Source organism: Nerophis ophidion, linkage group LG23 (genome assembly GCF_033978795.1).
Source record: "Nerophis ophidion isolate RoL-2023_Sa linkage group LG23, RoL_Noph_v1.0, whole genome shotgun sequence".
In the NCBI taxonomy this organism is placed as follows: Eukaryota; Metazoa; Chordata; class Actinopteri; order Syngnathiformes; family Syngnathidae; genus Nerophis; species Nerophis ophidion.
In genome coordinates, this window is record NC_084633.1 from 25,444,825 (window position 1) to 25,471,700 (window position 26,876).

At 42.0% G+C, this 26,876-nt stretch overlaps 1 protein-coding gene across 2 annotated transcripts in view; it reads left to right on the plus strand.

The window, feature by feature from the left end:
* The window catches only part of smarca4a (SWI/SNF related, matrix associated, actin dependent regulator of chromatin, subfamily a, member 4a), a 50,089-nt gene extending 41,289 nt beyond the window's left edge, over nucleotides 1-8,800 (plus strand). For both annotated transcript variants that reach the window (XM_061885341.1, XM_061885342.1), the window contains exons 29-34: nucleotides 2,716-2,978; nucleotides 3,047-3,152; nucleotides 3,219-3,320; nucleotides 3,389-3,521; nucleotides 4,586-4,725; nucleotides 8,222-8,800. In XM_061885341.1, coding sequence (XP_061741325.1) covers nucleotides 2,716-2,978; nucleotides 3,047-3,152; nucleotides 3,219-3,320; nucleotides 3,389-3,521; nucleotides 4,586-4,725; nucleotides 8,222-8,254 — 777 coding nt within the window. In that variant the 3' untranslated portion in view covers nucleotides 8,255-8,800. The remainder of the gene's footprint in view (nucleotides 1-2,715; nucleotides 2,979-3,046; nucleotides 3,153-3,218; nucleotides 3,321-3,388; nucleotides 3,522-4,585; nucleotides 4,726-8,221) is intronic.
* Nucleotides 8,801-26,876: the final 18,076 nt, after the last annotated feature.

Here is a 26,876-nt window from a genome sequence, read left to right on the forward strand (position 1 = left end):
ATTATTCTCTGCCTGCCTGTGCTATCATTGCTATGGCATAGGGCAGCAGCCATTGATTATTGGAGTAATATATTGATTAATTTTAAATAGATTAAGCCTCATTGCACATTTGACAAAAAATTGTTGAAATACTGTATTTTGAGATGACAAGTCACTATTAATAACATGGTAAATGGGTTGTACTTGTATAGCGCTTTTCTACCCCTTTTCCCCAAAGCGCTTTGACAGTATTTCCACATTCGCCCATTCACACACACATTCACACACTGATGGCGGGAGCTGCCATGCAAGGCGCTCACCAGGACCCATCAGGAGCAAGGGTGAAGTGTCTTGCCCAAGTACACAACGGACGTGACTAGGATGGTTGAAGGTGGGGATTGAACCAGTAACCCTCAGATTGCTGACACAGCCACTTTACGAACTTCGCCACGCCGTCCCCAACATGTTCTGAGCTCAGACTTCAATCAATCAATCAATCAATCAATTCCTTTATTGTAATAATCATAATAACACTTAAGTCATACATATCGAGATTTTGTTTGAGCTTTGTCGAGCAGCATAGAAACTGCCTTGATGTGCAGGTTGACCATAGTTTACAGTTTAGCATTGTCAAGAAGATCGCAAATGGAGGAGCGTGCTGGGGGTGGGAACAATCAGATGTCTGATGGGTATTAGTTATGTTGATGTTGCAGCGATGCAATGTCCAGAGCACAGTTATTGAGGTGGTGAAGAGTGAGGTAATAAGAGGGTCCAGGCAGGCTGTTCATTATCAGTCTCACAGCCTGTGGATACAGACTGTGAGACATTCTGGTGGTCCTGGTGCGAATCCATCTATACCTCCTTCCAGAGGGTAGCAGGTGGAAGAGGCCATGTGCTGGGTGGTATCGGTCCTTCAGGATGTTGTGTACTCGCTTTAGTCAGGTGGCTGTGTACATAGCACTCATCCCTGGGAGTATAATCCTTGTAATTTTCCCCTCCCAATGCATTGCTGCCAAATAGTTACCTTGTTCGCTCTGTACATACAAAGTGTGCTTTCTGGCAATGTGCCACACTATCCAAGTAGTACTATTGTGAAATGCCAGCTTTGCCTGACAGTGCCAATATTTCACCACGTTGTCGGTCTTTTACAGTTTGAAATGATGGCAAAACTCCTGACAGTTAGTATTACAGATTAAAATTAAAGTTTTTGAAAAAAGGTGATTGATAATTGCCCTTTGATAAACTTACAGACTGTCGCGAGCATGTTCACTGAAATGCTAACAAGAAAACATTAACGTTAGTTTTATATCCTCACACTTGTGCACGGGATAGATGGAGATTCTTCTTGCTCACTGCAGTGAAAGCAGCTGGCTGTTAAGTTTAAAACTACTCCTTAGCCACCCAGCCACTACACTACAGTAGCTTAGTCCGCACGGGTTATGGGTAGAGGCACTTTTAACCGAGTTTTAGTTAAATATTTGACACACCGAGCGAGCAGCAGAGAGAAGCTTTTGTTAGCTTCTGTACTGAGTATTTAACAGAAGTAGGCAACATAAACAGATGAGATTAATGATAAAGTCGCTAGAAGAGATGTAGGCTCTAAAGAAAATTGGTGTATGTTGTTCACTCATCAAAAGCCGAATGCAATCGCTGACTAAAGCAATGCATTACTTGAAAGTTAAAAAGTCAACACAGTGCCGCATTTTTTTTTTTCAAGTTTGATGCACATAATACGTTGTCATTGTGCATCAGAGAATCCTCTGTAAACACGCAACAGGCCGGGGTCAGCCAAGAGGATGCCCTGTGCTTCGCTCGTCAGGCGCGGAGAAGCGCAAACTGCCATAACAAAAGCACACCAAAATATACCGGTATGGCGGTAATATCTTTATATTCCGCTTTCTAAAATATACTGGTATACTAATACTGCCCAGCCCTAACTCCATATGGAAGCACTAAAAACTACAACATGGCTGAAAGGGGAGAAGAAGCTGTCGAAGTGGAGGCACGTAAATAAGACAGCCCACAAAACGGCGCTTCCTGAAGAGACTGTAAAAAAGCGGCGTGGAGATGGTCGGTAAAACATTATCTATGCAACATTTAGACCAAACAACCACCATGACATGTTATGTAGACCAGTGGTCCCCAACCTTTTTGTAGCTGCGGATTCTCTCTTTTTTTTTTTTTCTTTGTCATGAGAAAGGGAGGTTTTTGTCATGAAAAATTTAGGTTTTTTGGGTCGGTCTATCTTATGTTTTTTATGTCGATTTAATAAAAAAAGGAAAAAAAATGTTTAATAAAAAAAAAAAATTAATACAAAATTCTTCTACGGCCTGGTACTAATCGAGCCGCGGCCCGGTACCGGTTGGGGACTACTGATGTAGATCACAAGGAAGTGTTTAAATGATAAAATACTAAAACCATTAGTGAAGCACAAAGCATGCCAAATATTGGGTTTTATTAAGGGAGTATCTATTTTATGCTTCTTTTTTTATTTTTTATAATTTGGTCAAAAGATTTAAGTGTGTTTGTGTAAGTACTTTTTGAGCACATTCAACAACAATATTGCTATAACTGAACATTTTGGGCACGCTAAAATGACTAAAAGCCACTTTTTATTTCTTGGTGGTTTCTTGCTGCAGACGTCAGGTCACACCATCACATTCGCTCCGTCGCATTGAGAATTGAAGTGTCACAATTTGTCCTTGTGTCATCTCACCAGCGATTCCTCCCCAACAGGCCATAGAAGACGGCAATCTTGAAGATATCGAAGACGAGGTGCGACACAAAAAGACGACCAGAAAGCGCAAGCGAGACCGTGACCACGACGGCGGCACGGTGACGCCGAGCTCCAGCAGCGGGCGAGGCCGTGACAAGGACGAGGAGGTTAAGAAAGCAAAGAAACGCGGTCGTCCGCCTGCTGAGAAGCTCTCTCCGAACCCCCCCTCCCTCACCAAGAAGATGAAAAAGATAGTTGACGCCGTCATCAAGTACAAGGACGGGTGAGTGCCTCAATGAATCGTGACGCAAGGTCTCAACTGAAGTGACACAAACGTCCTCGTCTTTGTAGTAACGGACGACAGCTGAGTGAAGTCTTCATCCAGCTGCCTTCTCGCAAAGAGCTGCCTGAGTACTACGAGCTCATTCGCAAACCAGTCGACTTCAGGAAGATCAAGGTTACTTTTTCAAGAAATGTTTGGTTTTTAATGACTGTCTTCTAACACTGGAATCCCCACTGACAGGAGAGGATTCGCAGCCATAAGTACCGCAGCCTGAATGACCTGGAGAAGGACGTAATGCTGCTGTGTCAGAACGCCCAGACTTTCAACTTGGAAGGATCTCTGGTCAGCAAAAACCTCCATTCCTGCCCACCTATGTATGCTAAGCTCCTCTTTCTGCTTGAAACCATCAGATCTACGAAGACTCTATTGTGATTCAGTCGGTCTTCACCAGCGTGAGGCAGAAGATCGAGAAGGAGGAGGACAGCGAGGGCGAGGACAGCGAGGAGGAGGAGGAGGAGCTCGATGAAGGCTCAGAGTCTGAATGTGAGTATCAGAAACATGTTTCCATCAAATCATGTGCAGGGAGGACACTCATTGACTCCAAGAGAATGACCAAAAAATAGCAAATAGGATGTCATTGTCCTCATTATTAACAATAAAATGAATTGCCATCCATCAGTGAAATAAAAAAATACAGATCGACTGATTCTCGATTATTAGTCGTCAATAACGGTACTGGATTATGTCACTTCCTGTCAACTTGTGTTACAGCAGTTCACTGTTAGGCTATCTTTTTTTGACATCTATATTTCAATAACAATGTAAAATATTATGTACAGAACTACTGTTATTTAAGAACACAGTATTTACTTGGAAACCATACAGAGACCCAAGCCATGTGCTCAGCAAATGGCAGAGAATTTATCTTTTCTTTACTATTTCATTTACATCAATATTGAAAATGTAAAGTTCTACTTTTTGTTAGGCTGCAGATAAAGATTTAAGTGCCTCATTTAAAAAATAAAGTGGGGGGAAAAAATGGAATGGGAGTCAGTCCATTGAAAAGGCAGGAAAGTAAAAAGTTTCTGCACACATAAATAAGTTTACATTTTTTTGATTTTTCATACTCAAACTGCCATCACTATTAGAACGATTCCGACAAAAAGAAAGAAGTGAGCAATCAATTTGTGTTTTATTGATTTCATTTCTTTATTACAAAGCATTACTCATGCAGTCGATTATTTTGTCAAATATTCCTTCAGCTGGCAAGCTCGCCCCTTTTCTAAAGCCTATAGTAGGCCTCTCACAGATATTAGACACACTTTTAGTCTACATATTTTGTCAAATATTCCTCCAACTGGCAAGCTCCCCCTTTCTAAACCCTACAGTAGGCCTCTTGCAGTTATTAGATACACTTTTGGTCTACAGTGTTGTACTTCAACATGCAAAGTAACTTCCTGCTGGAAAATGTTGAGAGAGCTGGATTCATAGCTGCAGCAGTCTTTCCACCCGCCTGCAGATGGCGCCATTAAACAACTATCTGATTAATTAGCCACAAATTAAAAGAAAAGAATGCACTGCAAGTGACAAGTTGTGGTTTCTCCCAGCTCGTTCTGTGAAGGTGAAGATAAAATTGAGCCGCAAGGAGAAAGGGGAGCGTGGTGGGAAAGGACAACGTCGGAGGGGCCGAGGTGTCCGCGCTAAACCTGTGGTGAGCGACGACGACAGTGAGGATGATCTAGAAGAGGTAAAAGATGATGCACCATCACACGGGTTTTAGATGCAATCATTTTTACACCGCACATAAATTACTATTCTGTTGTACTGCACTTCATTCCCAAGTATCTTCTTCTTCACCAGTTGTCCTTGTTGTGCTGTTACATTCCCACACCACATAGCTTACTAAGGACTTCACAGATAATAAAAAAAAAAAAGTCATTTTAATGAGAGATGGAAAAAAATATGTATAATAATTGATATTCTCCACAATGAAGTACACAAAGATACCGTAGTTTTCGAATTATAAATTGCAGTTTTTTTTCATAGTTTGGCCGGGGGTGCGACATATAATCCAGAGCAATTTATGTGTGAAATTCTAAACACATTTCCGTAAAACATCAAAAAATATTATTTATCTAATTCGCGGAAGAGACAGCGTCAGCAATCGTCACACACGTCAGCAATTGTCATACACATGTCAACCATTAAGAATTCGGCGAAGGCGGGTCATGGCAGAAGTCCATTGTGGGTCATGGGATGCTAACTGCTATATGTTATATGCTACTGCCGTAGCTATTACAATGGATCATTTCAACGTTGGCGGTAACTTAAAACAACTGAGAAGCGCTGAACAAAAATTGGACCGAAAAGGAAACGGTGTACTGCAGATTACAAGCTGGACGTAGTGAAATATGCAGCAGAAAACGACAAGAGGAAGCTGCGCATACCTTTGGAGTTGGCAGAGTTGTTTAGAAGCGACATCGAAGAAGAACATTTCATGGGATTTATCGATTAGGAGTGACAAGTTGTTTGGTAAACGTATAGCATGTTCTATATGTTATAGTTATGTGTATCGGCTGAGGACATCTCTGCGCTGCTGATCCGCCTCCGCTTGGGTTGTTTTCCTGCTGGCTCTGCTGTGAACGGGACTCTCGCTGCTGTGTTGGATCTGCTTTGGACTGGACTCTTGCGGCTGTGTTGGATCCATTATGGATTGAACTTTCACAGTATCATGTTAGACCCGCTCGACATCCATTGCTTTCCTCCTCTCCAAGGTTCTCATAGTCATCATTGTCACCGACGTCCCACTGGGTGTGAGTTTTCCTTGCCCTTATGTGGGCCTACCGAGGATGTCGTAGTGGGTTGTGCAGCCCTTTGAGACACTAGTGATTTAGGGTTATATAAGTAAACATTGATTGATTGATTGATATTTGAATTACTCTTACCATAATATGTTACATTAACACACCAGGCACCTTCTTAGTTGGTTATTTATGCGTCATATAACGTACACTTATTCAGCCTGTTGTTCACTATACTTTATTTAAAATTGCCTTTCAAATGTATATTCTTGGTGTTGGATTTTATCAAATAAATTTCCCCCAAAAATGCGACTTATATTCCAGTGCGACGTATATATACGTATATATGTTTTTTTCCTTCTTTATTATGCATTTTCGCCCGGTGCGAAGTATACTCCGGAGCGACTTATAATCCGAAAAAATGCGGTAATCATACAATGAAATAGTTCCCTATACTTTCTCAGCAAAAGTTTTGTGGAGTGATATCAAGGATTATACGTCAGTGGCGTTCCCAGACATATGGAACTATTGTGCTCCAGACAACATTCTACACAACATCACAGATGAAACTTGGAAAAGCAAAGTCTACAACTTTGTGTGTGTCTGGGTCAAGGACATTGGTATCAAGACTATCCGGATAAATATTTGTTTTTGCTCGTGTAAAGTTGTCTACTGCCACGTTTGTTGTTGTGGCACACATGTTTTTCCTTGTCATTATCGAAATATAACTATAGATGTCAACATTGTGTATGTGCTGAAAGATTCATTTATAATTATCAAAATGTTACTATAGGTGTCAACATTGTGTATGTGCTGAAAGATTCATTTAATTGTTTATCAAAATATAACTATAGATGTCAACATTGTGTATGTGCTGAAAGATTGATTTAATTATCAAAATATAACTATAGATGTCAACATTTTCTCCGGGGTTGAAGATTCATTTGTGATTATCAAAATATAACTATGTGTCAACATTGTGTATGTGCTGAAAGATTCATTTATAATTATCAAAATATTACTATAGGTGTCAACATTGTGTATGTGCTGAAAGATTCATTTATTTATCAAAATATTACTATAGATGTCAACATTTTCTCCAGGCTTGAAGATTCATTTGTGATTATCAAAATATAACTGTATGTGTCAACATTGTGTACGTGCTGAAAGATTAATTTTTGATTGTTTATCAAAATATAACTATAGATGTCAACATCGTGTATGTGCTGAAAGATTCATTTATGACTATGAAAATATAACTATAGCTGTCAACATGGTCAACGTGCTGAAAGATTAATTTATGATTATCAAACTATAACTATAGATGTCAACGTTGGGTATGTTCTGAAAGATTCATTTATGATTATCATAATATAACTATAGATGTCAACATTGTCTACGTGCTGAAAGATTCATTTGATTGTTTATCAAAATATAACTAGATGTCAACGTTTTGTACGTGCAGAAAGATTTATTTATGATTGTATGTGCTGAAAGATTCAGTTATGATTGTTAATCACAATATAACTAAAGATTGATTTAATTATCAAAATATAACTATAGATGTCAACATTTTCTCCGGGGTTGAAGATTCATTTGTGATTATCAAAATATAACTATGTGTCAGCATTGTGTACGTGCTGAAAGATTCATTTATCAAAATGAATCTTGATTATCAAAATATAACTATAGATGTCAACTTTTTATGTGCTGAAAGATTTATTTATGATTGTATGTGCTGAAAGATTAATTTATGATTATCAAAATATAACTATAGATGTCAACATTGTGTACGTGCTAAAGATTCACTTATGATTGTTTATCAAACTATAACTGTAGAAGTCAACATTATGTATGTGCATTTATGATTGCTGCCTTTGGTAAAAACTTACCTTTTTTAGGAAATACAAATATGATCAAGATAATACTTAAATGGGAAATACTAAAGGTTAAAAATACATCCAACAAACCTTTAACAAAGTGATTAGTCCAAGGGAGCCGTGACTCTGCTCCCTTGGACTGGAGTGTGAGCTACATTTTTTGTGCTCTTCTGCTCTTCTTGATTATCTCTTAAGCAAATCTAAAGAAATGTGTATCCTTCTTTTTTTTTTTTCCCATTTGAACGATGTGTAAAGCCGAAAGCAACACAAGCATAGGACATTTTTTCTTGGAGAAAGGCTACATGGCGCCTAGTAGTACCCTTAGAGAACAGAGCTAGCTTGACCACCACGTATTTACTAAGCGAGACGAGGTTCGTACGTGACGTCAGTAAAATCCCGGCGATATGGAATATTTCATTCAACACATTTTTGATGGCTCGCGTCTGTGACGATATATACTGATATGCTTTTATTGGCCCAGCCCGTGTGTGACGAGGTGGTCTTCAGAGGGTTGTCACCAATGGCGTTTCTGGGCTCACCGTTTGCATCTTGTTTGTTTCAGGAGCATTCAGCCAGCGGCAGTGAGGAGGACTAAACCTCAACCACTCCTAATTGGACCAATGAACTACTTGACTGGAACTTATATATTTTACTTAGATACAGCAGGGAGACAGTCAGTGGAAGGGCCCAGTTTGACCTAGATCAGATTCTTAGTGACTATTATACTCATATCACAAAGGAAAAAAATAAGTCATTATGAACGTATGTTATGATCCACTTCCATATTTAAACTTGTTTTCTTGAGATTAGTCTTTGCCTTTTTTCTTTCCTCCTCAATATGTAGACTGACCAAGGACCATATTGACAGGTAACTGTTTTTTTTTTTAAGAGTTGTGTTAGTTTTTTCTTTTGACAAGTCAGGCAGGAGGAGTCATTGTGTTTCATACAAATCCATTTGAATGCATGTTGTGGAAATGCACCCGCTTTGTTATTATCTTGTGTGTAATTTAAGACCATGGTACGGCCCGCCTGTGGACCCTCTCTCTCAGGTTGTTTGTACGGGGAGGGAGGGATGGGACCAATTTCTCCTGTCGGTTTCACTGGATTCCAAAAAAATACAATAAAGGCATCTCCTTATAAATTGTTTTTTTTTTTTTTGTTGGCTTGACAACATCTGACCACTAGGTGGCCTTGTGGTCACACTTCGTAATCATTTGCTATGAGGCGTTCATAAGGTTACTTTTACTAATAACTAACATATATTCGTACATTTAAATATTAATTACTTACCGTATTTCTTTGAATTGCCGGCGGGGCGCTAATTAATTTAAAACCGATTCTCACTCCTGCGCCTACAAAAGGCATGCGGTAAAAGTAAGCATGCGCTAATTATTTTAAAACCTTTTCTCACTCCGGCACTTACCACAGGCATGCAGTAAAAATTTGAGTGTGATGTAAGGATATCATCATGAAAAGCACATTTAATTTAAAAAAAACTTTATGGTCTTACCTTTACTTATAAATGAAATCCATGCCAGCTCCTTCTCATCGAAAGCATGGATAACTTGTTTATATAAGTCCTCCTTATATTTCTTCAGTTTTAAAAGTCTCTCTATCTCGATGGAGATCTTCCTTTATTACATCCTGCTTCGATTGAAAGTCCAGTTTAGAAAACCGCTAACAGACCGCTGCTATCAGTTAGCTCGGCTCCTCAAGTGCGGGGGCGACGACAGAATTATCTTCGGGTAACTCCCCCTCCCGTTCTGCTGCGTGGGTGATCTCTTTATTCCACCGCTGCCACCAGGGAAGTGTTATTGTATAAATAATACACTGGGTATTGAGGACTGGAACATGCTCTATTTCAGCCCGGTTGTTTACATAGCCAGCATAGGTGTTACATCCTAAAAGGTCTGTCGTGCACTCGCCGCGTCATATCCGTCCCAGCACAATTCACGTCACTCATTGTCACTTCTTCTGCAGCCGAGTAGTCGCAAGAAGGATCACTAGCACCCGCTACCACAAGGAGGCGGAATTCATTTTATTACTCATATTGTACACACGCAGCTACGGTATTGTGACGGTCTCAAACTGTCGTCTTGGAAGGACATGGCTTGAGCAGTTCGACTATTTTTCAACAAAACATCAGTCCAGGTCGCTCTTCCGCTCCTCCTCTCCGCTCGCTCGCCGACGCCGTCATCTTGGGCCGGGCTCCAGCATGCCCCGCCTGTCTGTCGGACCGTCGGCTCCACAGGTATATTAATAGAACATAGCTGCTTACTGTTCTTTCTTCAATAGCTTGGACCTTAAATCATACTGAATAGCTCTTAATCTTCTTCCCTTTATGCGATTTCAAATTACTGGTATTGATATCAGCCTCCTCCATTTTGAAAATTATGACCGGTACCTTACTTTCCCAGTAAGGTTTATTCAGGTGTACTGAAGAGGAGGCTATGCCGGATAGTCGAACCTCGGATTCAGGAGAAACGGTGTGGTTTTCGTCCTGGTCGTGGAACTGTGGACTAGCTCTATACTCTCGGGAAGGTCCTTGAGGGTGCATGGGAGTTTGCCCAACCAGTCTACATGTGATTTGTGGACTTGGAGAAGGCATTCGACCGTGTCTCTCGGGAAGTCCTGTGGGGAGTGCTCAGAGAGTCTTATTGTGGCGGTCCGCTCCCTGTATGATCAGTGTCAGAGCTTGGTCCGCATTGCCGGCAGTAAGTCAGACACGTTTCCAGTGAGGGTTGGACTCCGCCAAGGCTGTCCTTTTGTCACCGATTCTGTTCCTAACTTTTATGGACAGAATTTCTAGGCGCTGTCAGGGCGTTGAAGGGATCTGGTTTGGTGGCCGCAGGATTAGGTCTCTGCCTTTTGCAGATGATGTGGTCCTGATGGCTTCATCTGGCCGGGATCTTCAGCTCTCACTGGATCGGTTCGCAGCCGAGTGTGAAGTGACCGGAATTAGAATCAGCACCTCCAAGTCCGAGTCCATGGTTCTCGCCCGGAAAAGGGTGGAGTGCCATCACCGGGTTGGGGAGGAGATCTTGCCTCAAGTGGAGGAGTTCCAGTACCTCGGAGTCTAGTTCACGAGTGAGAGAAGAGTGAATCGTGAGATCGATAGGCGGATCGGTGCGGCGTCTTCAGTAATGCGGACGTTGTACCGATCCGTTGTGGTGAAGAAGGAGCTGAGCCGGAAGGCAGAGCTCTCAATTTACCGGTCGATCTACGTTCCCATCCTCACCTATGGTCATGAGCTTTGGGTCATGACCGAAAGGATAAGATCATGGGTACAAGCGGCCGAAATGAGTTTCCTCCGCCGGGTCTAGTACCCGCACTCTTACTATGAAGCCACTCTGGCTTGGCATTGTCTTGCTGAAGTAAGCAGGGGCATCCATGATAACGTTGCTTGGATGGCAACATATGTTGCTCCAAAACCTGTATGTACCTTTCAGCATTAATGGTGCCTTCACAGATGTGTAAGTTACCCATGCCTTGGGCACTAATACACCCCCATACCATCACAGATGCTAACTTTTCAACTTTGCGCCTAGAACAGTCCAGATGGTTCTCTTCCTCTTTGGTCTGCAGGACACAACGGTCATTATTTCCAAAAACAATTTAAAATGTGGACTTGTCAGACCACAGAGCACGTTTCCACTTTGCATCAGTCCGTCTTAGATGAGCTCGGGCCCAGCGAAGACAGCTGCGTTTCTGGGTGTTGTTGATAAACGGCTTTGGCTTTGCATAGTAGAGTTTTAACTTACACTAACAGATGTAGCGACCAACTGTCGTTACTGACAGTGGTTTTCTGAAGTGTTCCGGAGTCCATATGGTGATATCCTTTACACACTGTCACTTTTTGATGCAGTACCGCCTGAGGGATCCAAGGTCACGGGCTTAGCTGCTTACGTGTAGTGATTTCTTCAGATTCTGTGAAACTTTTGATGATATTACGAAGCGTAGATGTTGAAATCCCTAAATTACTTGCAATAGCTGGTTGAGAAATGTTCGTAAACTGTTGGACAATTTGCCCACGGATTTGTTGACAAAGTGGTGACCCTCGCCCCAGCCTTGTTTGTGAATGACTGAGCATTTTTTGGGAAGCTGTTTTTATACCCTCTCAGGGCACCCACATGTTCCTAATTAGCCCGTCCACCTGTGGATGAGGATTCCTCAACTTTCTCAGTCTTGTTTGCCAGCTTTTTTGAAACATGTTGCATTCGTCAAATTCCAAATGAGCTAATATTTGCAAAAAAATAACAAAGTTTACCAGTTCGAATGTTAAGTATCTTGTCTTTGGAGTCTTTTCAATTGAATATACGTTGAAAATGATTTGCAAATCATTGTATTCTCTTTTTATTTACCATTTACAGAACAAGCCAACTTCACTGGTTTTGGGTTTGTATTATCGCGGATTCTTAGTAAGTTTCCTTTATATTTTCCCCCAGCGGACGTTGTCCTAACTCTTATTACTTAGTTGACAACAATAATCTTTCCACATAAATCAATGAATGTGTGTTCTACCAAATAGAACACATCACAGAGGGACTGTAAATGAAAGGCAAACTTTCCCCCCAAAAAGTGCAGCTTTCCAAGGAAGCAAATAAAAAACATCACCCAGTTTTTTTGCTGGTCATCAGCCAACCTCCATTCTGCTCAATGTCCACACACACACACACACACAGTGCCACCAATTGTGTGACATCCACAGAAAAATAAACCGTTTGTTTATTTGTATTGGGAAAAAGGTTCATGGTACACCACCAACAGGACATGTACTCGAACATAATACTTGCGTCACTGCTCTGTATTCAATGTAAACGTGTGTTTTGTAAGCCGACAGTCGAGAGCTGACCTGGTTCTGGTTTGAGTTTTTTTGGAACATGTATACAACATAATACATCAGTTTATTTGGAACATGTATACAACATGATACATCAGTTTATTTGGAATATGCCTACAACATTTATTTGGAACATGCATACATGATGCATCAATTTATTTGGAACATGTATACAACATGATACATTAGTTTATTTGGGACATGTATACAACATGATAGATCAATTTATACCATGAATTGATTAACATGGACCCTGACTTAAACAAGTTGAAAAACTTATTCGGGTGTTACCATTTAGTGGTCAATTGTACAGAATATGTACTGAACTGTGCAATCTACTAATAAAAGTATCAATCAATGGAACATGTATACAACATGATACATCAGTTTATTTGGAACATGCATACATTTATTTGGAACATGTATACAACATGATACATCAGTTTATTTGGAACATGTATACAACATGTTGAGTCAGTTTATTTGGAACATGTATACAACATGATACATCAGTTTATTTGGAACATGTATACAACATGATACATCAGTTTATTTGGAACATTTATACAACATGATACATCAGTTTATTTGGAACATGTATACAACATGATACATCAGTTTATTTGGAATATGTATACAACATGATGCGTCAGTTTATTTGAAGCATTTATACGACATGATACATCAGTTTATTTGGAACATGCATACAACATGATACATCAGTTTATTTGGAACATGCATACAACATGATACATCAGTTTATTTGGAACATTTATACAACGTGATACATCAGCTTATATGGAACATGTATACAACATGATACATCAGTTTATTTGGAACATTTATACAACATGATACATCAGCTTATTTGGAACATGTATACAACATGATACATCAGTTTATTTGGAACATGTATACAACATGATACATCAGTTTATTTGGAACATGTATACAACATGATGCGTCTGTTTATTCTAAGCATGTATACAACATGATACAAACAGAGTTTCCAGTTTCAGCATGTTGGAAAAGGAGTAGGAAAAAGAACACTTTTGTTCACTTCCTGTTAGTGTGTTCACGATATACTCCATGAATAATATCAATAATCTCCCTCTAAAAACTGTATCGCAATAACCAACGTTGCAGGATATCAACAGACAGTGCCAGTATCAGTCACTGGACCATGACTAGTATCCAACCCTTTCTCTGTTCAGGTCAAGGTTTTTGTTCTGTTTTGTCCTTACTTCCGATACCAACCTGTCGCTATAGTGGAGGTTTTCACACTTTGAACCCGTAATCACCTTTTTATCCCAAATATCGGCCTGACTCTGACAGCTGATGCCACGGTATCGCTTTGCTTGGGATTGTCTTCCTGTCAGAACCACATCCAGACCAGCAATGTCGGTCCAGGAATGTGAGCAGCAGCGTCAGAAAAAAATGCTTTTTAGCCGGCGCTAACGTAAACGTTCTATTCTTGAACGGTGCTAGCAGATCCTTGGACCTTGTTTACGTCGCGTCGAGGTGTGGTCGTAAACCTTGACTGAGACGCCTTCTTGACCTGGGGAGCGTCATAAAGAGGCGAAGGCTCTTCTCTACGTCATTCAGCTGTCCTCTGGTCTGCATTCCTTCATATAAACGAGATCGACATTTCGCCACTCGGCTCTGATCAAAGTCACTTTTCTACGACTTACTGCAAATCACAATCTCTGCGTCTCCATGCGCTAAATTAGTCAGATTTCTCAAATTGTTTTGTATTTTCACTCGGACGTGTGACGTCCCAATGTCCATGCACACGCTCCTATGTGACTCCCGTACACTGGGGGGCATACTTGCCAGCCTTGAGACCGCTGAATCTGGGAGATTGGGGGGGTGTTGGGGCCGACGTTAAGGGGGAGGAGTATATTTACAGCTAGAATTCACTGAAATTCAAGTATTTCATATATATATATATATATAATTAGAATTCACTGAGTCAAGTATTTATATATATATATATATATATATATATATATATATATATATATATATACATACATACATACATACATATATATGTAATAACAGTGCGGCAAAAAAGTATTTAGTCAGCCACCGATTGTGCAAGTTCTCCCACTTAAAATGATGACAGAGGTCTGTAATTTTCATCATAGGTACACTTCAACTGTGAGAGACAGAATGTGAAAGAAAAATCCAGGAATTCACATTGTAGGAATTTTAAAGAATTTATTTGTAAATTATGGTGGAAAATAAGTATTTGGTCAACCATCCAAAGCTCTCACTGATGGAAGGAGGTTTTGGCTCAAAATCTCACCATACATGGCCCCATTCATTCTTTCCTTAACACGGATCAATCGTCCTGTCCCCTTAGCAGAAAAACAGCCCCAAAGCATGATGTTTCCACCCCCATGCTTCACAGTAGGTATGGTGTTCTTGGGATGCGACTCAGTATTCTTCTTCCTCCAAACACGAGTTGAGTTTATACCAAAAAGTTCTATTTTGGTTTCATCTGACCACATAACATTCTCCCAATCCTCTGCTGTATCATCCATGTGCTCTCTGGCAAACTTCAGACGGGCCTGGACATGCACTGGCTTAAGCAGGGGGACACGTCTGGCACTGCAGGATTTGATTCCCTGTCTGCGTAGTGTGTTACTGATGGTAACCTTTGTTACTTTGGTCCCAGCTCTCTGCAGGTCATTCACCAGGTCCCCCCGTGTGGTTCTGGGATTTTTGCTCACTGTTCTCATGATCATTTTGACCCCACGGGATGAGATCTTGCGTGGAGCCCCAGATCAAGGGATATTATCAGTGGTCTTGTATGTCTTCCATTTTCTGATAATTGCTCCCACAGTTGATTTTTTTCACACCAAGCTGCTTGTATTGTAGATTCACTCTTCCCAGTTTGGTGCAGGTCTACAATTATTTTCCTGGTGTCCTTCGACACCTCTTTGGTCTTGGCCATAGTGGAGTTTGGAGTCTGACTGTTTGAGGCTGTGGACAGTTGTCTTTTATACAGATAACGAGTTCAAACAGGTTCCATTAATACAGGTAATGAGTGCAAGACAGAAGAGCTTCTTAAAGAAGAAGTTACAGGTCTGTGAGAGCGAGAGATTTTCCTTGTTTGAATTGACCAAATACTTATTTTCCACCATAATTTACAAATAAATTCTTTAAAATTCCTACAATGTGAATTCCTGGATTTTTTTTTTTTTCCCCATTTTGTCTCTCACAGTTGAAGTGTACCTATGATGAAAATCACAGACCTCTGTCATCATTTTAAGTGGGACACCTTGCACAATCGGTGGCTGATTTAATACTTTTTTGCCCCACTGTGTGTGTGTGTGTGTGTGTGTGTGTATATATATATATAGTGAATGTATGTACTGTATGTAGAATATAAATATCCATCCATCCATCCAATTTACTACCGCTTATTCCCTTTGGGGTGTATATTTATTTTATTGTATGTATATATGTATATATATATATATATATATATATATATATATATATATATATATATATATATATATATATATATATTTAGCTAGCTAGAATTCACTGAAAGTCAAGTATTTCTAAATATATATATATATATATATAGAATATACATTTATATTTATAGAATATATGTGTATATATATACATATAATAAAATCAATATATATATTTATTTTATTTTACATATATATATATATATATATATTAGGGCCGGGCAACGATTTAAAATTTTAATCGAAGTTAATCGCACTATTTCTCTGATTAATCGCGATTAACTGCATTGTATACGCAAAGCCATCCATCCATCCATCCATCATCTTCCGCTTATCCGAGGTCGGGTCGCGGGGGCAGCAGCCTAAGCAGGGAAGCCCAGACTTCCCTATCTCCAGCCACTTCGTCTAGCTCTTCCCGGGGGATCCCGAGGCGTTCCCAGGCCAGCCGGGAGACATAGTCTTCCCAACGTGTCCTGGGTCTTCCCCGTGGCCTCCTACCAGCTGGACGTGCCCTAAACACATCCCTAGGGAGGCGTTCGGGTGGCATCCTGACCAGATGCCCGAACCACTTCATCTGGCTCCTCTCGATGTGGAGGAGCAGCGGCTTTACGTTGAGCTCCTCCCGGATGGCAGAGCTTCTCACCCTATCTCTAAGGGAGAGCCCCGCCACCCGGCGGAGGAAACTCATTTCGGCCGCTTGTACCCGTGATCTTATCCTTTCGGTCATGACCCAAAGCTCATGACCATAGGTGAGGATGGGAACGTAGATCGACCGGTAAATTGAGAGCTTTGCCTTCCGGCTCAGCTCCTTCTTCACCACAACGGATCGATACAACGTCCGCATTACTGAAGACGCCGCACCGATCCGCCTGTCGATCTCACGATCCACTCTTCCCCCACTCGTGCACAAGACTCCTAGGTACTTGAACTCCTCCACTTGGGGCAGGGTCTCCTCCCCAACCCGGAGATGGCACTCCACCCTTTTCCGGGCGAGAACCATGGACTCGGACTTGGAGGTGCTGATTCTCATTCCGGTCGCTTCACACTCGGCTGCGAACCGATCCAGTGAGAGCTGAAGATCCCGGCCAGATGAAGCCATCAGGACCACATCATCTGCAAAAAGCAGAGACCTAATCCCGTGGCCACCAAACCGGAACCCCTCAACGCCTTGACTGCGCCTAGAAATTCTGTCCATAAAAGTTATGAACAGGATCGGTGACAAAGGACAGCCTTGGCGGAGTCCAACCCTCACTGGAAACGTGTCCGACTTACTGCCAGCAATGCGGACCAAGCTCTGGCACTGATCATACAGGGAGCGGACTGCCACAATAAGACATTCCGATACCCCATACTCTCTGAGCACTCCCCACAGGACTTCCCGAGGGACACGGTCGAATGCCTTCTCCAAGTCTACAAAGCACATGTAGACTGGTTGGGCAAACTCCCATGCACCCTCAAGAACCCTGCCGAGAGTATAGAGCTGGTCCACAGTTCCACGACCAGGACGAAAACCACACTGTTCCTCCTGAATCCGAGGTTCGACTATCCGGCGAAGCCTCCTCTCCAGTACACCTGAATAAACCTTACCGGGAAAGCTGAGGAGTGTGATCCCACGATAGTTGGAACCCACCCTCCGGTCCCCCTTCTTTACGCAAAGCCCAATAATAAATTCAAAAGTAGTGTGTAGTGCACCCCCACATGAACAAAAGCGCCAAAACATTTGTTGTGCAAACAAAATTTAAATCAGTCCTTGTTAAACAGTAGCAGTTAAATAGCATATTTTATGAAAATCAACTCAAAAAATGTAAATACAAACATTTAAGCTTATTTCCACTGCCAGGGTATTTAAGTTATCCTGTTTGTTATGGAAAATAAATATAATCTACAAACAAATCTGTGAGCCACAATCATAACATCTGAACACGCAATTTCTGAGGTAACAGCAGAAACCTTTTTCTTATCAGGGATCTTATGTTTAAAATACCTATATTATAGGTAGTGGGCTGTTTTAGGGAATTTTTGATCAAATTATCGGTAGTAGCAATATTAATAATGTCGTGTTTATTCTGCGTTGTGCACTTCAAATAATTATTACCATATCTAGGAATTGATATGATGGGAATTTTCCGATTGTTTGATGTTATGAGCCAGGGAATAAAAGAACTACCCTACCCAGCATGCAACAGGAGTGACGAGCATGCGCGGTAGCCCGGTATAGGTTGTGTTGCCATGACGGCATCTTGTATGTTGTGATATGCACACTCTGAAAGCAAACGTTAAGAACTCAGCCAACACTCCTCGTCTGCATTATTGATAAATAGACAGACAACACATATACTCCGCTGCTTCACAGGCCGCTGGATGTAGCCGGCAAAGTATTCCCATGCTAGCTAGCCGGTCTAGCAAGCACGCGTCATTCAGTCCAAAACGGCCCGATCTATCCACATTCAGAATTGTCTGGCGGTCGTAAGTGATCCCGGAGTGACCACGCTGTAAGCCAGCCATGAAATTTGCAGAATTGTCCGGTATTTTTGCCAAATGTTCCATCTTTACCAAGAGCCCCTCGACGCTGGGCGACGCCATCTTGTTAAGAAAAGGCGTGAACAAAATAAAAGCATGTAAACAACATACGCAAATGTGCGATAAAATAATTGTCGGCGTTAATAGATTGATGAGTTAACTCGTAATTAACGCATTAATTTGCCCACCCCTAATATATACAGTATATAAAATAAAAAATATAGCTAGAATTCACTGAAAGTCAAGTATTTCTATATACCGTATTTCCTTGAATTGCCGCAGGGCATATAGTATGCGCCTGCCTTGAATTACTGCCGGGTCAAACTCGCTTCCCAAAATAATTAGTGCATGCTTAGTATTACCGCCTGGTCAAACTCGTGATGTCACGAGTGACACTTCCCCTGTCATCATTTTCAAAATGGAGGAGGCTGATTTCAATAGTGGTAATTTGAAATTGCATAAAGGGAAGAAGATTAAGAGCTATTCAGTAGGATTTAAGGTCCATGTTATTGAATACCGGTATGCTAAAACAGTAAGCAGCTATGTTTTAGTAATATACCTGTGGAGCCGACGGTCCGACAGACAGGCAGGGCATGCTGGAGCCCGGCCCAAGATGGTGACGACGCGTTGGCGAGCGAGCGGAGAGGAGGAGTGGAAGAGCGACCTTGACTGAGGTTTTGTTGAAAAATAAACAAAGTCAAACTGCTCAAGCCATGTCTTTCCTTGGTGGTCCTGGGAACCCGTAAGACGACGGCTTGAGACAGTCACAAATTGTAGCTGCGTGTGTAAAATATGAGTCATTAGATGACTCCCGCCTCCTGGTGGTAGAGGGTGCTAGTGATCCTTCTTGCGACTACTCGGCTGCAGAAGAAGTGACAATGAGTGACGTGAATTGTGCTGGGACGGATATGACGCGTCGGGTGCACGACGGACCTTTAAGGATGTAACACCTATGCTGGCTATGTAAACAACAGAGCTGAAATAAAGCATGTTCCAGTCCTAAATACCTAGTGTATTATTTATACAATAACACTTCCTGGTGGCAGCGGTGGAATAAAGAGATCACCCACGGAGCAGAACGGGAGGGGGAGTTGTTCGAGGGTAATTCTGTCGTCGCCCGCACTTGAGGAGCCGAGCTAACTGATAGCAGCAGTCTGATGGCAGTTTTCTAATCAAAGCAGGAGGTAATAAAGGAAGATCCCCATCGAGACAGAGAGACTTTTAAAACTGAAGAAAGATAAGGAAGACTTCTATACACAAGTTATCAATGCTTTTGATCAGAAGGAGCTGGCATGGATTTCATTTATAAGTAAAGGTAAGACCATAATAATGTTTTTTTTAATTAAATGTGCTTTTCATGATGGTATCCTTGCATCACACTCAATTTTTTTACTGCATGCCTTTGGTAAGTGCCGGGGTGAAAAGAGGTTTTAATATAATTAGCGCATGCTTACTTTTACCGCATGCCTTTGATAAGCGCAGGAGTGAGAGGAGGTTTTAAATTAATTAGCGCCCCACCGGCAATTCAAGGAAATACGGTACTTGAATTTCAGTGTTCATTTATTTACACATATACACAGACATAACACTCCGCTACTCATTGTTGTATTTGAAAGTGCAATGCTTTGCAGCCAGTAGCACAGCCTTTGAAGGAAACACCTGTGACATTTAATTTGCAGGAAAGCAGCGAGTTTAGGGTTGAATTGTCCATTCTCGTTCTATTCTCTGTCACTATCTTTCTAACCATGCTCAACACCCTCTCTGATGACTTGCAAGCGTACTTCTTCTTACTCGTCGTCGTCATGACTGTCTCTTCTTCGTTCTTCTGCTTCATCTCCTTCTTGTTGTGTGTGCATACCTCATATATACCTCAGCTAACTAAACTATGGAAATGTATAATATAATTCATACAGCAATACGGTCTCACTGCGCAGCAGCCAGCAGTTAGCCGAGTCATTGCGCAATCCATGGTGAGGCTCAATGGCTGCTGACTCACCGCAAGTCTCTTCTCGGTATTTGAACGGCAAATGTGAAAATTCAGCGATTTTGAATAAAAATAATCTAAAACTGGTGAAGTTAAATGGAAAATAACTTTATAAAGTAGAATCACTGGATACATATAACAATTTAACTGTAAGCCACGCTGTTGTAACACGTGGCTTGGCATTGTCTTTCTGAAATAAGCAGGGGCGTCCATGATAACGTTGCTTGGATCGAAATGTATATTGCTCCAAAACCTGTATGTACCTTTCAGCATTAATGATGCCTTCACAGATGTGTAAGTTACTGCCGTTGTGTCCTTGGGCAGGACACTTCACCCTTTGCCCCCGGTGCCGCTCACACTGGTGAATGAATGATGAATGAATGACAGGTGGTGGTCGGAGGGGCCGTAGGCGCAAACTGGCAGCCACGCTTCCGTCAGTCTACCCCAGGGCAGCTGTGTCTACTGATGTAGCTTACCACCACCAGGTGTGAATGAATGTTGAGTCCCACTTCTCTGTGAGCGCTTTGAGTGTTTAAAAAAGCGCGATATAAATCTAAGTTATTATTACCCATGCCTTGGGCACTAATACACCCCCATACCATCACAGATGCTGGCTTTTGAACAATTCGGATGGTTCTTTTCCTCTCAACGTCTACAGTTTCCAAAAACTATTTGAAATGTGGACTCTTCAGACCACAGAACACTTTTCCACTTTACATCAGTCCATCTTAGATGAGCTCGGGCCCAGCGAAGCCGGCGACATTTCTGGGTGTTGTTGATAAATGGCTTCGGCTTTGCATAGTAGAGTTTTCACTTGCACTTACAGATGTAGCGACCAACTGTAGTTACTGACAGTGGTTTTCTGAAGTGTTCCTGAGCCCATGTGGTGATATCATTTACACACGGATGTTAGTTTCAAGGTCATAGGCATTCAATGTTACGTGCAGTGATTTCTCCAGATTCTCTGAAACTTTTGATGATATTACGGACCGTAGATGGGGAAATCCCTAAATTATTTGCAATGGCTGGTTGAGAAATGTTCCTAAACTGTTGGACAATTTGCTCACGTATTTGTTGACAAAGTGGTGACCCTCACCCCAGCCTTGTTTGTGAATGACTGAGAATTTCATGGAAGCTGTTTTTATACCCAATCATGGCACCCACCTGTTCCCAACTAGCCTGTTCACCTGTGGGATGTTCCAAATGAGCATTCCTCAACATTCTCAGTCTTTTTTGCCACTTCTTCAGTCTTTCTGTAAACATGTTGCAGGCATCAAAATCCAAAAGAGCTAATATTTTCCAGTTGGAATGTTAAATATCTTGTCTTTGCAGTCAATTCAGTTGAATATAAGTTGAAAAGGATTTGCAAATCATTGTATTCTGTTTTTATTTACTATTTACACAACGTGCCAACTTCCCTGGTTTTCGGTTTTGTATATATATATATGTATATATATATATATGTGTGTGTGTGTGTGTGAAAAATGTGTATATATATATATATATACATGTATAATTGTGTGTATATATATTTTTTTTCTACATATAATAATGTAATGGATTGCACCTGGGGATAAGTTGATTGACATCACTAAAAAATGGTCCCTTGTGTGTGAATGTGAGTGTGAATATTGTCGGTCTATCAGTGTTGGCCCTGCGATGAGGTGGCGACTTGTCCAGGGTGTACCCCGCCTTCCGCCCGATTGTAGCTAAGATAGGCACCAGAGCCCCCCGCAACCCCAAAGGGAATACGCGGTAGGAAATGGATGGATATAAATAATTAATATAATTGGATATTAAGAGTATGTAAAAGTTCGACTCCTACTTTTTTTTACATCCGTGACAACCTCCTTAAAGTTTTGTAATCATTCAGAAATAGCTGAAATGCGCCAACCATGGATCATTTTTGCCATCATGCTTTGTATTGGATTTTGTGATGGATGTTGTAATTTGGATTGTTTTTTCATGGTGGTTGGACGTTTTTTATTATATAATCCACAAAGTTCGGTGACCAGGTTGTCATGTGATCATGTGTGTTGGTAGTTTTTCCAATTTTGTTTTCACCATAACTAGGGAAGGCTGTTTGCTTTTGGTCATAAAAGTAATACTGCGCAACTCATTTATTCAGCGCATAATTAAATGTTATTGAGTTGAATTTCTTATGTTGTCCACCAGATGGCGACATAATAGCATCAAAATTGTCAGACTAATGAAAAGAATGGAGACCCCCTGTGGGCAAAATGACTTATTAAACTCATGACTAGGTCTACCAGGGCTATACTGATGTCAAATAAGTGATCTGATATTGTGCTACCAACATGAGGCTACTACCAGGAAGGGTCGAAAAGTAAAAAAAAAAGACTTTTTTTAAAGGAATTTTCGGACAGAGAATCATGAAAACAAAGCTTTTGAATGTCTGAAAGTTCATTGGTAAGACTCTGTGGATTGATGAAAGGAGTTAGTCGGCCCTTTTAAAACAACCCACAATCTGTTACTTTGAGTGTTGGTGTCGTGTTTGAGTTACTGTCCTGCACTCTTATTTTGATGGTTTTTCCTGTTCTGTGGGTTTTTTCCCGTAACACGCCTGTCTCTGAGCACTAATCCTCGTACCTGTTTTCTATTAGCATTTAGGACGATTTAAATTTAGCCTTCGTTGTTGGGACTTAGTCTTGTACGTTGGCACATTGTGGTCGTTTCACTCGTGTGAGTTTTTGCTGTTCTCCAGCATTCCGTTTTGTTTATACTCTGATTACTTTAGTTTTCTCTTTCCCAGCAGCTCTCGTCTTTTGTTTGTTTCTTTATTAAGTACCTTTTCAGCGTCTTGGAACACACTGCTTATCGCCGCCATGCGACTCGAGTGTCACAGAGAAAGGACCTTCCCCTTTAAAAAAATAGACCATCGAAAAACTGTGTTTCATGTTTGTCTGGACCCCAGGATGCAGAGACTGGAAGGTCTGCTGGTAAGAACCACCGCTAGTGCAGCATAACAAGCATGCTGATTGGCCACCAGGGGCAGGTGAGGAAAGTGGCGGCACATAGAGGCAGACAGGAAGTGCCAACAAGAAATAAGAACGCTGAACAGGAAATAGTACAGGAACATAAATAAAGTCTGAACATGTCCCGACAGATCATGATATTGTACATTTTGAAAAATAAATCATTCTTAAAAAACAAAAAAACATGTATGTATATATATATATATATATATATATATATATATATATATATGTATGTATGTATGTATATATATACACATCTACATCCATCCATCCATCTTCTTCCGCTTATCCGAGTTCAGGTCGCGGGGGTAGCAGCCTAAGCAGGGAAGCCCAGACTTCCCTCTCCCCAGCCACTTCGTCTAGCTCTTCCCGGGGGATCCCCAAGCGTTCCCAGGCCAGCTGGGAGACATGGTCTTCCCAACGTGTCCTGGGTCTTCCCCGTGGCCTCCTACCGGTTGGACGTGCCCTAAACACCTCCCTCGGGAAGCGTTCGGGTGGCATCCTGACCAGATGCCCGAACCACCTCATCTGGCTCCTCTCGATGTGGAGGAGCAGCGGCTTTACCTTGAGTTCCTCCCGGATGACAGAGCTTCTCACTTTATCTCTAAAGGAGAGCCCCGCCACCCGGCGGAGGAAACTCATTTCGGTCGCTTGTACCCGTGATCTTATCCTTTCGGTCATGACCCAAAGCTCATGACCATAGGTGAGGATGGGAATGTAGATCGACCGGTAAATTGAGAGCTTTGCCTTCCGGCTCAGCTCCTTCTTCACCACAACGGATCGGTACAACATCCGCATTACTGAAGACGCCGCACCGATCCGCCTGTCGATCCCACGATCCACTCTTCCCTCACTCGTGAACAAGACTCCTAGGTACTTGAACTCCTCCACTTGGGGCAGGGTCTCCTCCCCAACCCGGAGATGGCACTCCACCCTTTTCCGGGAGAGAACCATGGACTCTGATTTGGAGGTGCTGATTCTCATTCCGGCCGCTTTACACTCGGCTGCGAACCGATCCAGTGAGAGCTGAAGATCCCGGCCAGATGAAGCCATCAGAACCACATCATCTCCAAAAAGCAGAGACCTAATCCCGCGGCCACCAAACCGGAACCCCTCAACGCCTTGACTGCGCCTAGAAATTCTGTCCATAAAAGTTATGAACAGAATCGGTGACAAAGGACAGCCTTGGCGGAGTCCAACCCTCACTGGAAACGTATCCGACTTACTGCCGGCAATGCGGACCAAGCTCTGACACTGATCGTACAGGGAGCGGACTGCCACAATAAGACAGTCTGATACCCCATACTCTCTGAGCACTCCCCACAAGACTTCCCGAGGGACACGGTCGAATGCCTTCTCCAAGTCCACAAAGCACATGTAGACTGGTTGTGCAAACTCCCATGCACCCTCAAGAACCCTGCCGAGAGTATAGAGCTGGTCCACAGTTCCACGGCCAGGACGAAAACCACACTGTTCCTCCTGAATCCGAGGTTCGACTATCCGGCGTAGCCTCCTCTCCAGTACACCTGAATAAACCTTACCGGGAAGGCTGAGGAGTGTGATCCCACGATAGTTGGAACACACCCTCCGGTCCCCCTTCTTAAAGAGAGGGACCACCACCCCGGTCTGCCAATCCAGAGGTACCGCCCCCGATGTCCACGCGATGCTGAAGAGTCTTGTCAACCAAGACAGCCCCACAGCAATCAGAGCCTTAAGGAACTCCGGGCGGATCTCATCCACCCCTGGGGCCTTTCGACCGAGGAGCTTTTTAACTACCTCAGCAACCTCAGCCCCAGAAATAGGAGAGCCCACCACAGATTCCCCAGGCACTGCTTCCTCATAGGAAGACGTGTTGGTGGGATTGAGGAGGTCTTCGAAGTATTCCGTCCACCCATCCACAACACCCGCAGTTGAGGTCAGCAGAACACCATCCGCACCATACACGGTGTTGACAGTGCACTGCTTCTCCTTCCTGAGGCGGGGAATTGTGGTCCAGAATCGTTTCGAAGCCATCCGGACGTCATTTTCCATGGCTTCCCCAAACTCTTCCCATGTCCGAGTTTTTGCCTCTGCGACAGCTGAAGCTGTACACCACTTGACCTGTCGGTACCTGTCCACTGCCTCTGGAGTCCTATTGGCCAAAAGAACCCGATAGGACTCCTTCTTCAGCTTGACGGCATCCCTCACTGCTGCTGTCCACCAGCGAGTTCTAGGATTGCCGCCCCGACAAACACCAACTACCTTGCGGCCACAGCTCCGATCAGCCGCCTCGACAATAGAGGTGCGGAACATGGTCCACTCGGACTCCATGTCCAGCACCTCCCTCATGACATGTTCAAAGTTCCTCCGGAGGTGGGAATTGAAACTCTCTCTGACAGGAGACTGCCAGACGTCCCCGGCAAACCCTCACAATGCGTTTGGGCCTGCCAGGACTGTCCGGCATCCTCCCCCACCATCACAGCCAACTCATCACAATATATATACATATATATATATATATATATATATATATATATATATATATATATATATATATATATATATATGTATATATATATATTTGGGGTGGGCAAATTAATGCGTTAATTAGGAGTTAACTCATCAATCTATTAACGCCGACAATTATTTTATTACACATTTGCGTATGTTGTTTATATGCTTTTATTTTGTTAACGCCTTTTCTTAAAAAGATGGCGTCGCCCGGATGGGCTTCGGCGTCGAGTGGCTCTTGGTAAAGATGGAACATTTGGCAAAAATACCGGACAATTCTGCAAATTTCATGGCTGGTTTACAGCGTGGTCACTCCGGGATCACTTACGACCGCCAGACAATTCTGAATGTGGATAGATCGGGCCGTTTTGGACTGAATGACGCGTGCTTGTTAGACCGGCTAGCTAGCATGGGAATACTTTGCCGGCTACATCCAGCGGCCTGTGAAGCAGCGGAGTATATGTGTTGTCTGTCTATTTATCAATAATGCAGACGAGGAGTGTTGGCTGAGTTCTTAACGTTTGCTATCAGAGCGTGCATATCACAACATACAAGATGCCGTCATGGCGACACAACCTATACCGGGCTACCGCGCATGCTCGTCACTATGTATATATATATATATATATATATATATATATATATATATATATATATATATATATATATATATATGTATCTCATAATCATAAATGCTTTTTTAACCCCCCAAGGGGAAATTACAAATATATATTGAATTATATATAATATTTTTTTTAAGTAATTGATATACACACACTATTTATAACTCCTCTAGTTTAAATATTATTCAACTTAAAAATGCTGAGTGCAACTGCTTTGACTATTCATTTTACTTTATAATTTTTTTTTTTTTTACTTTAAATGTTACG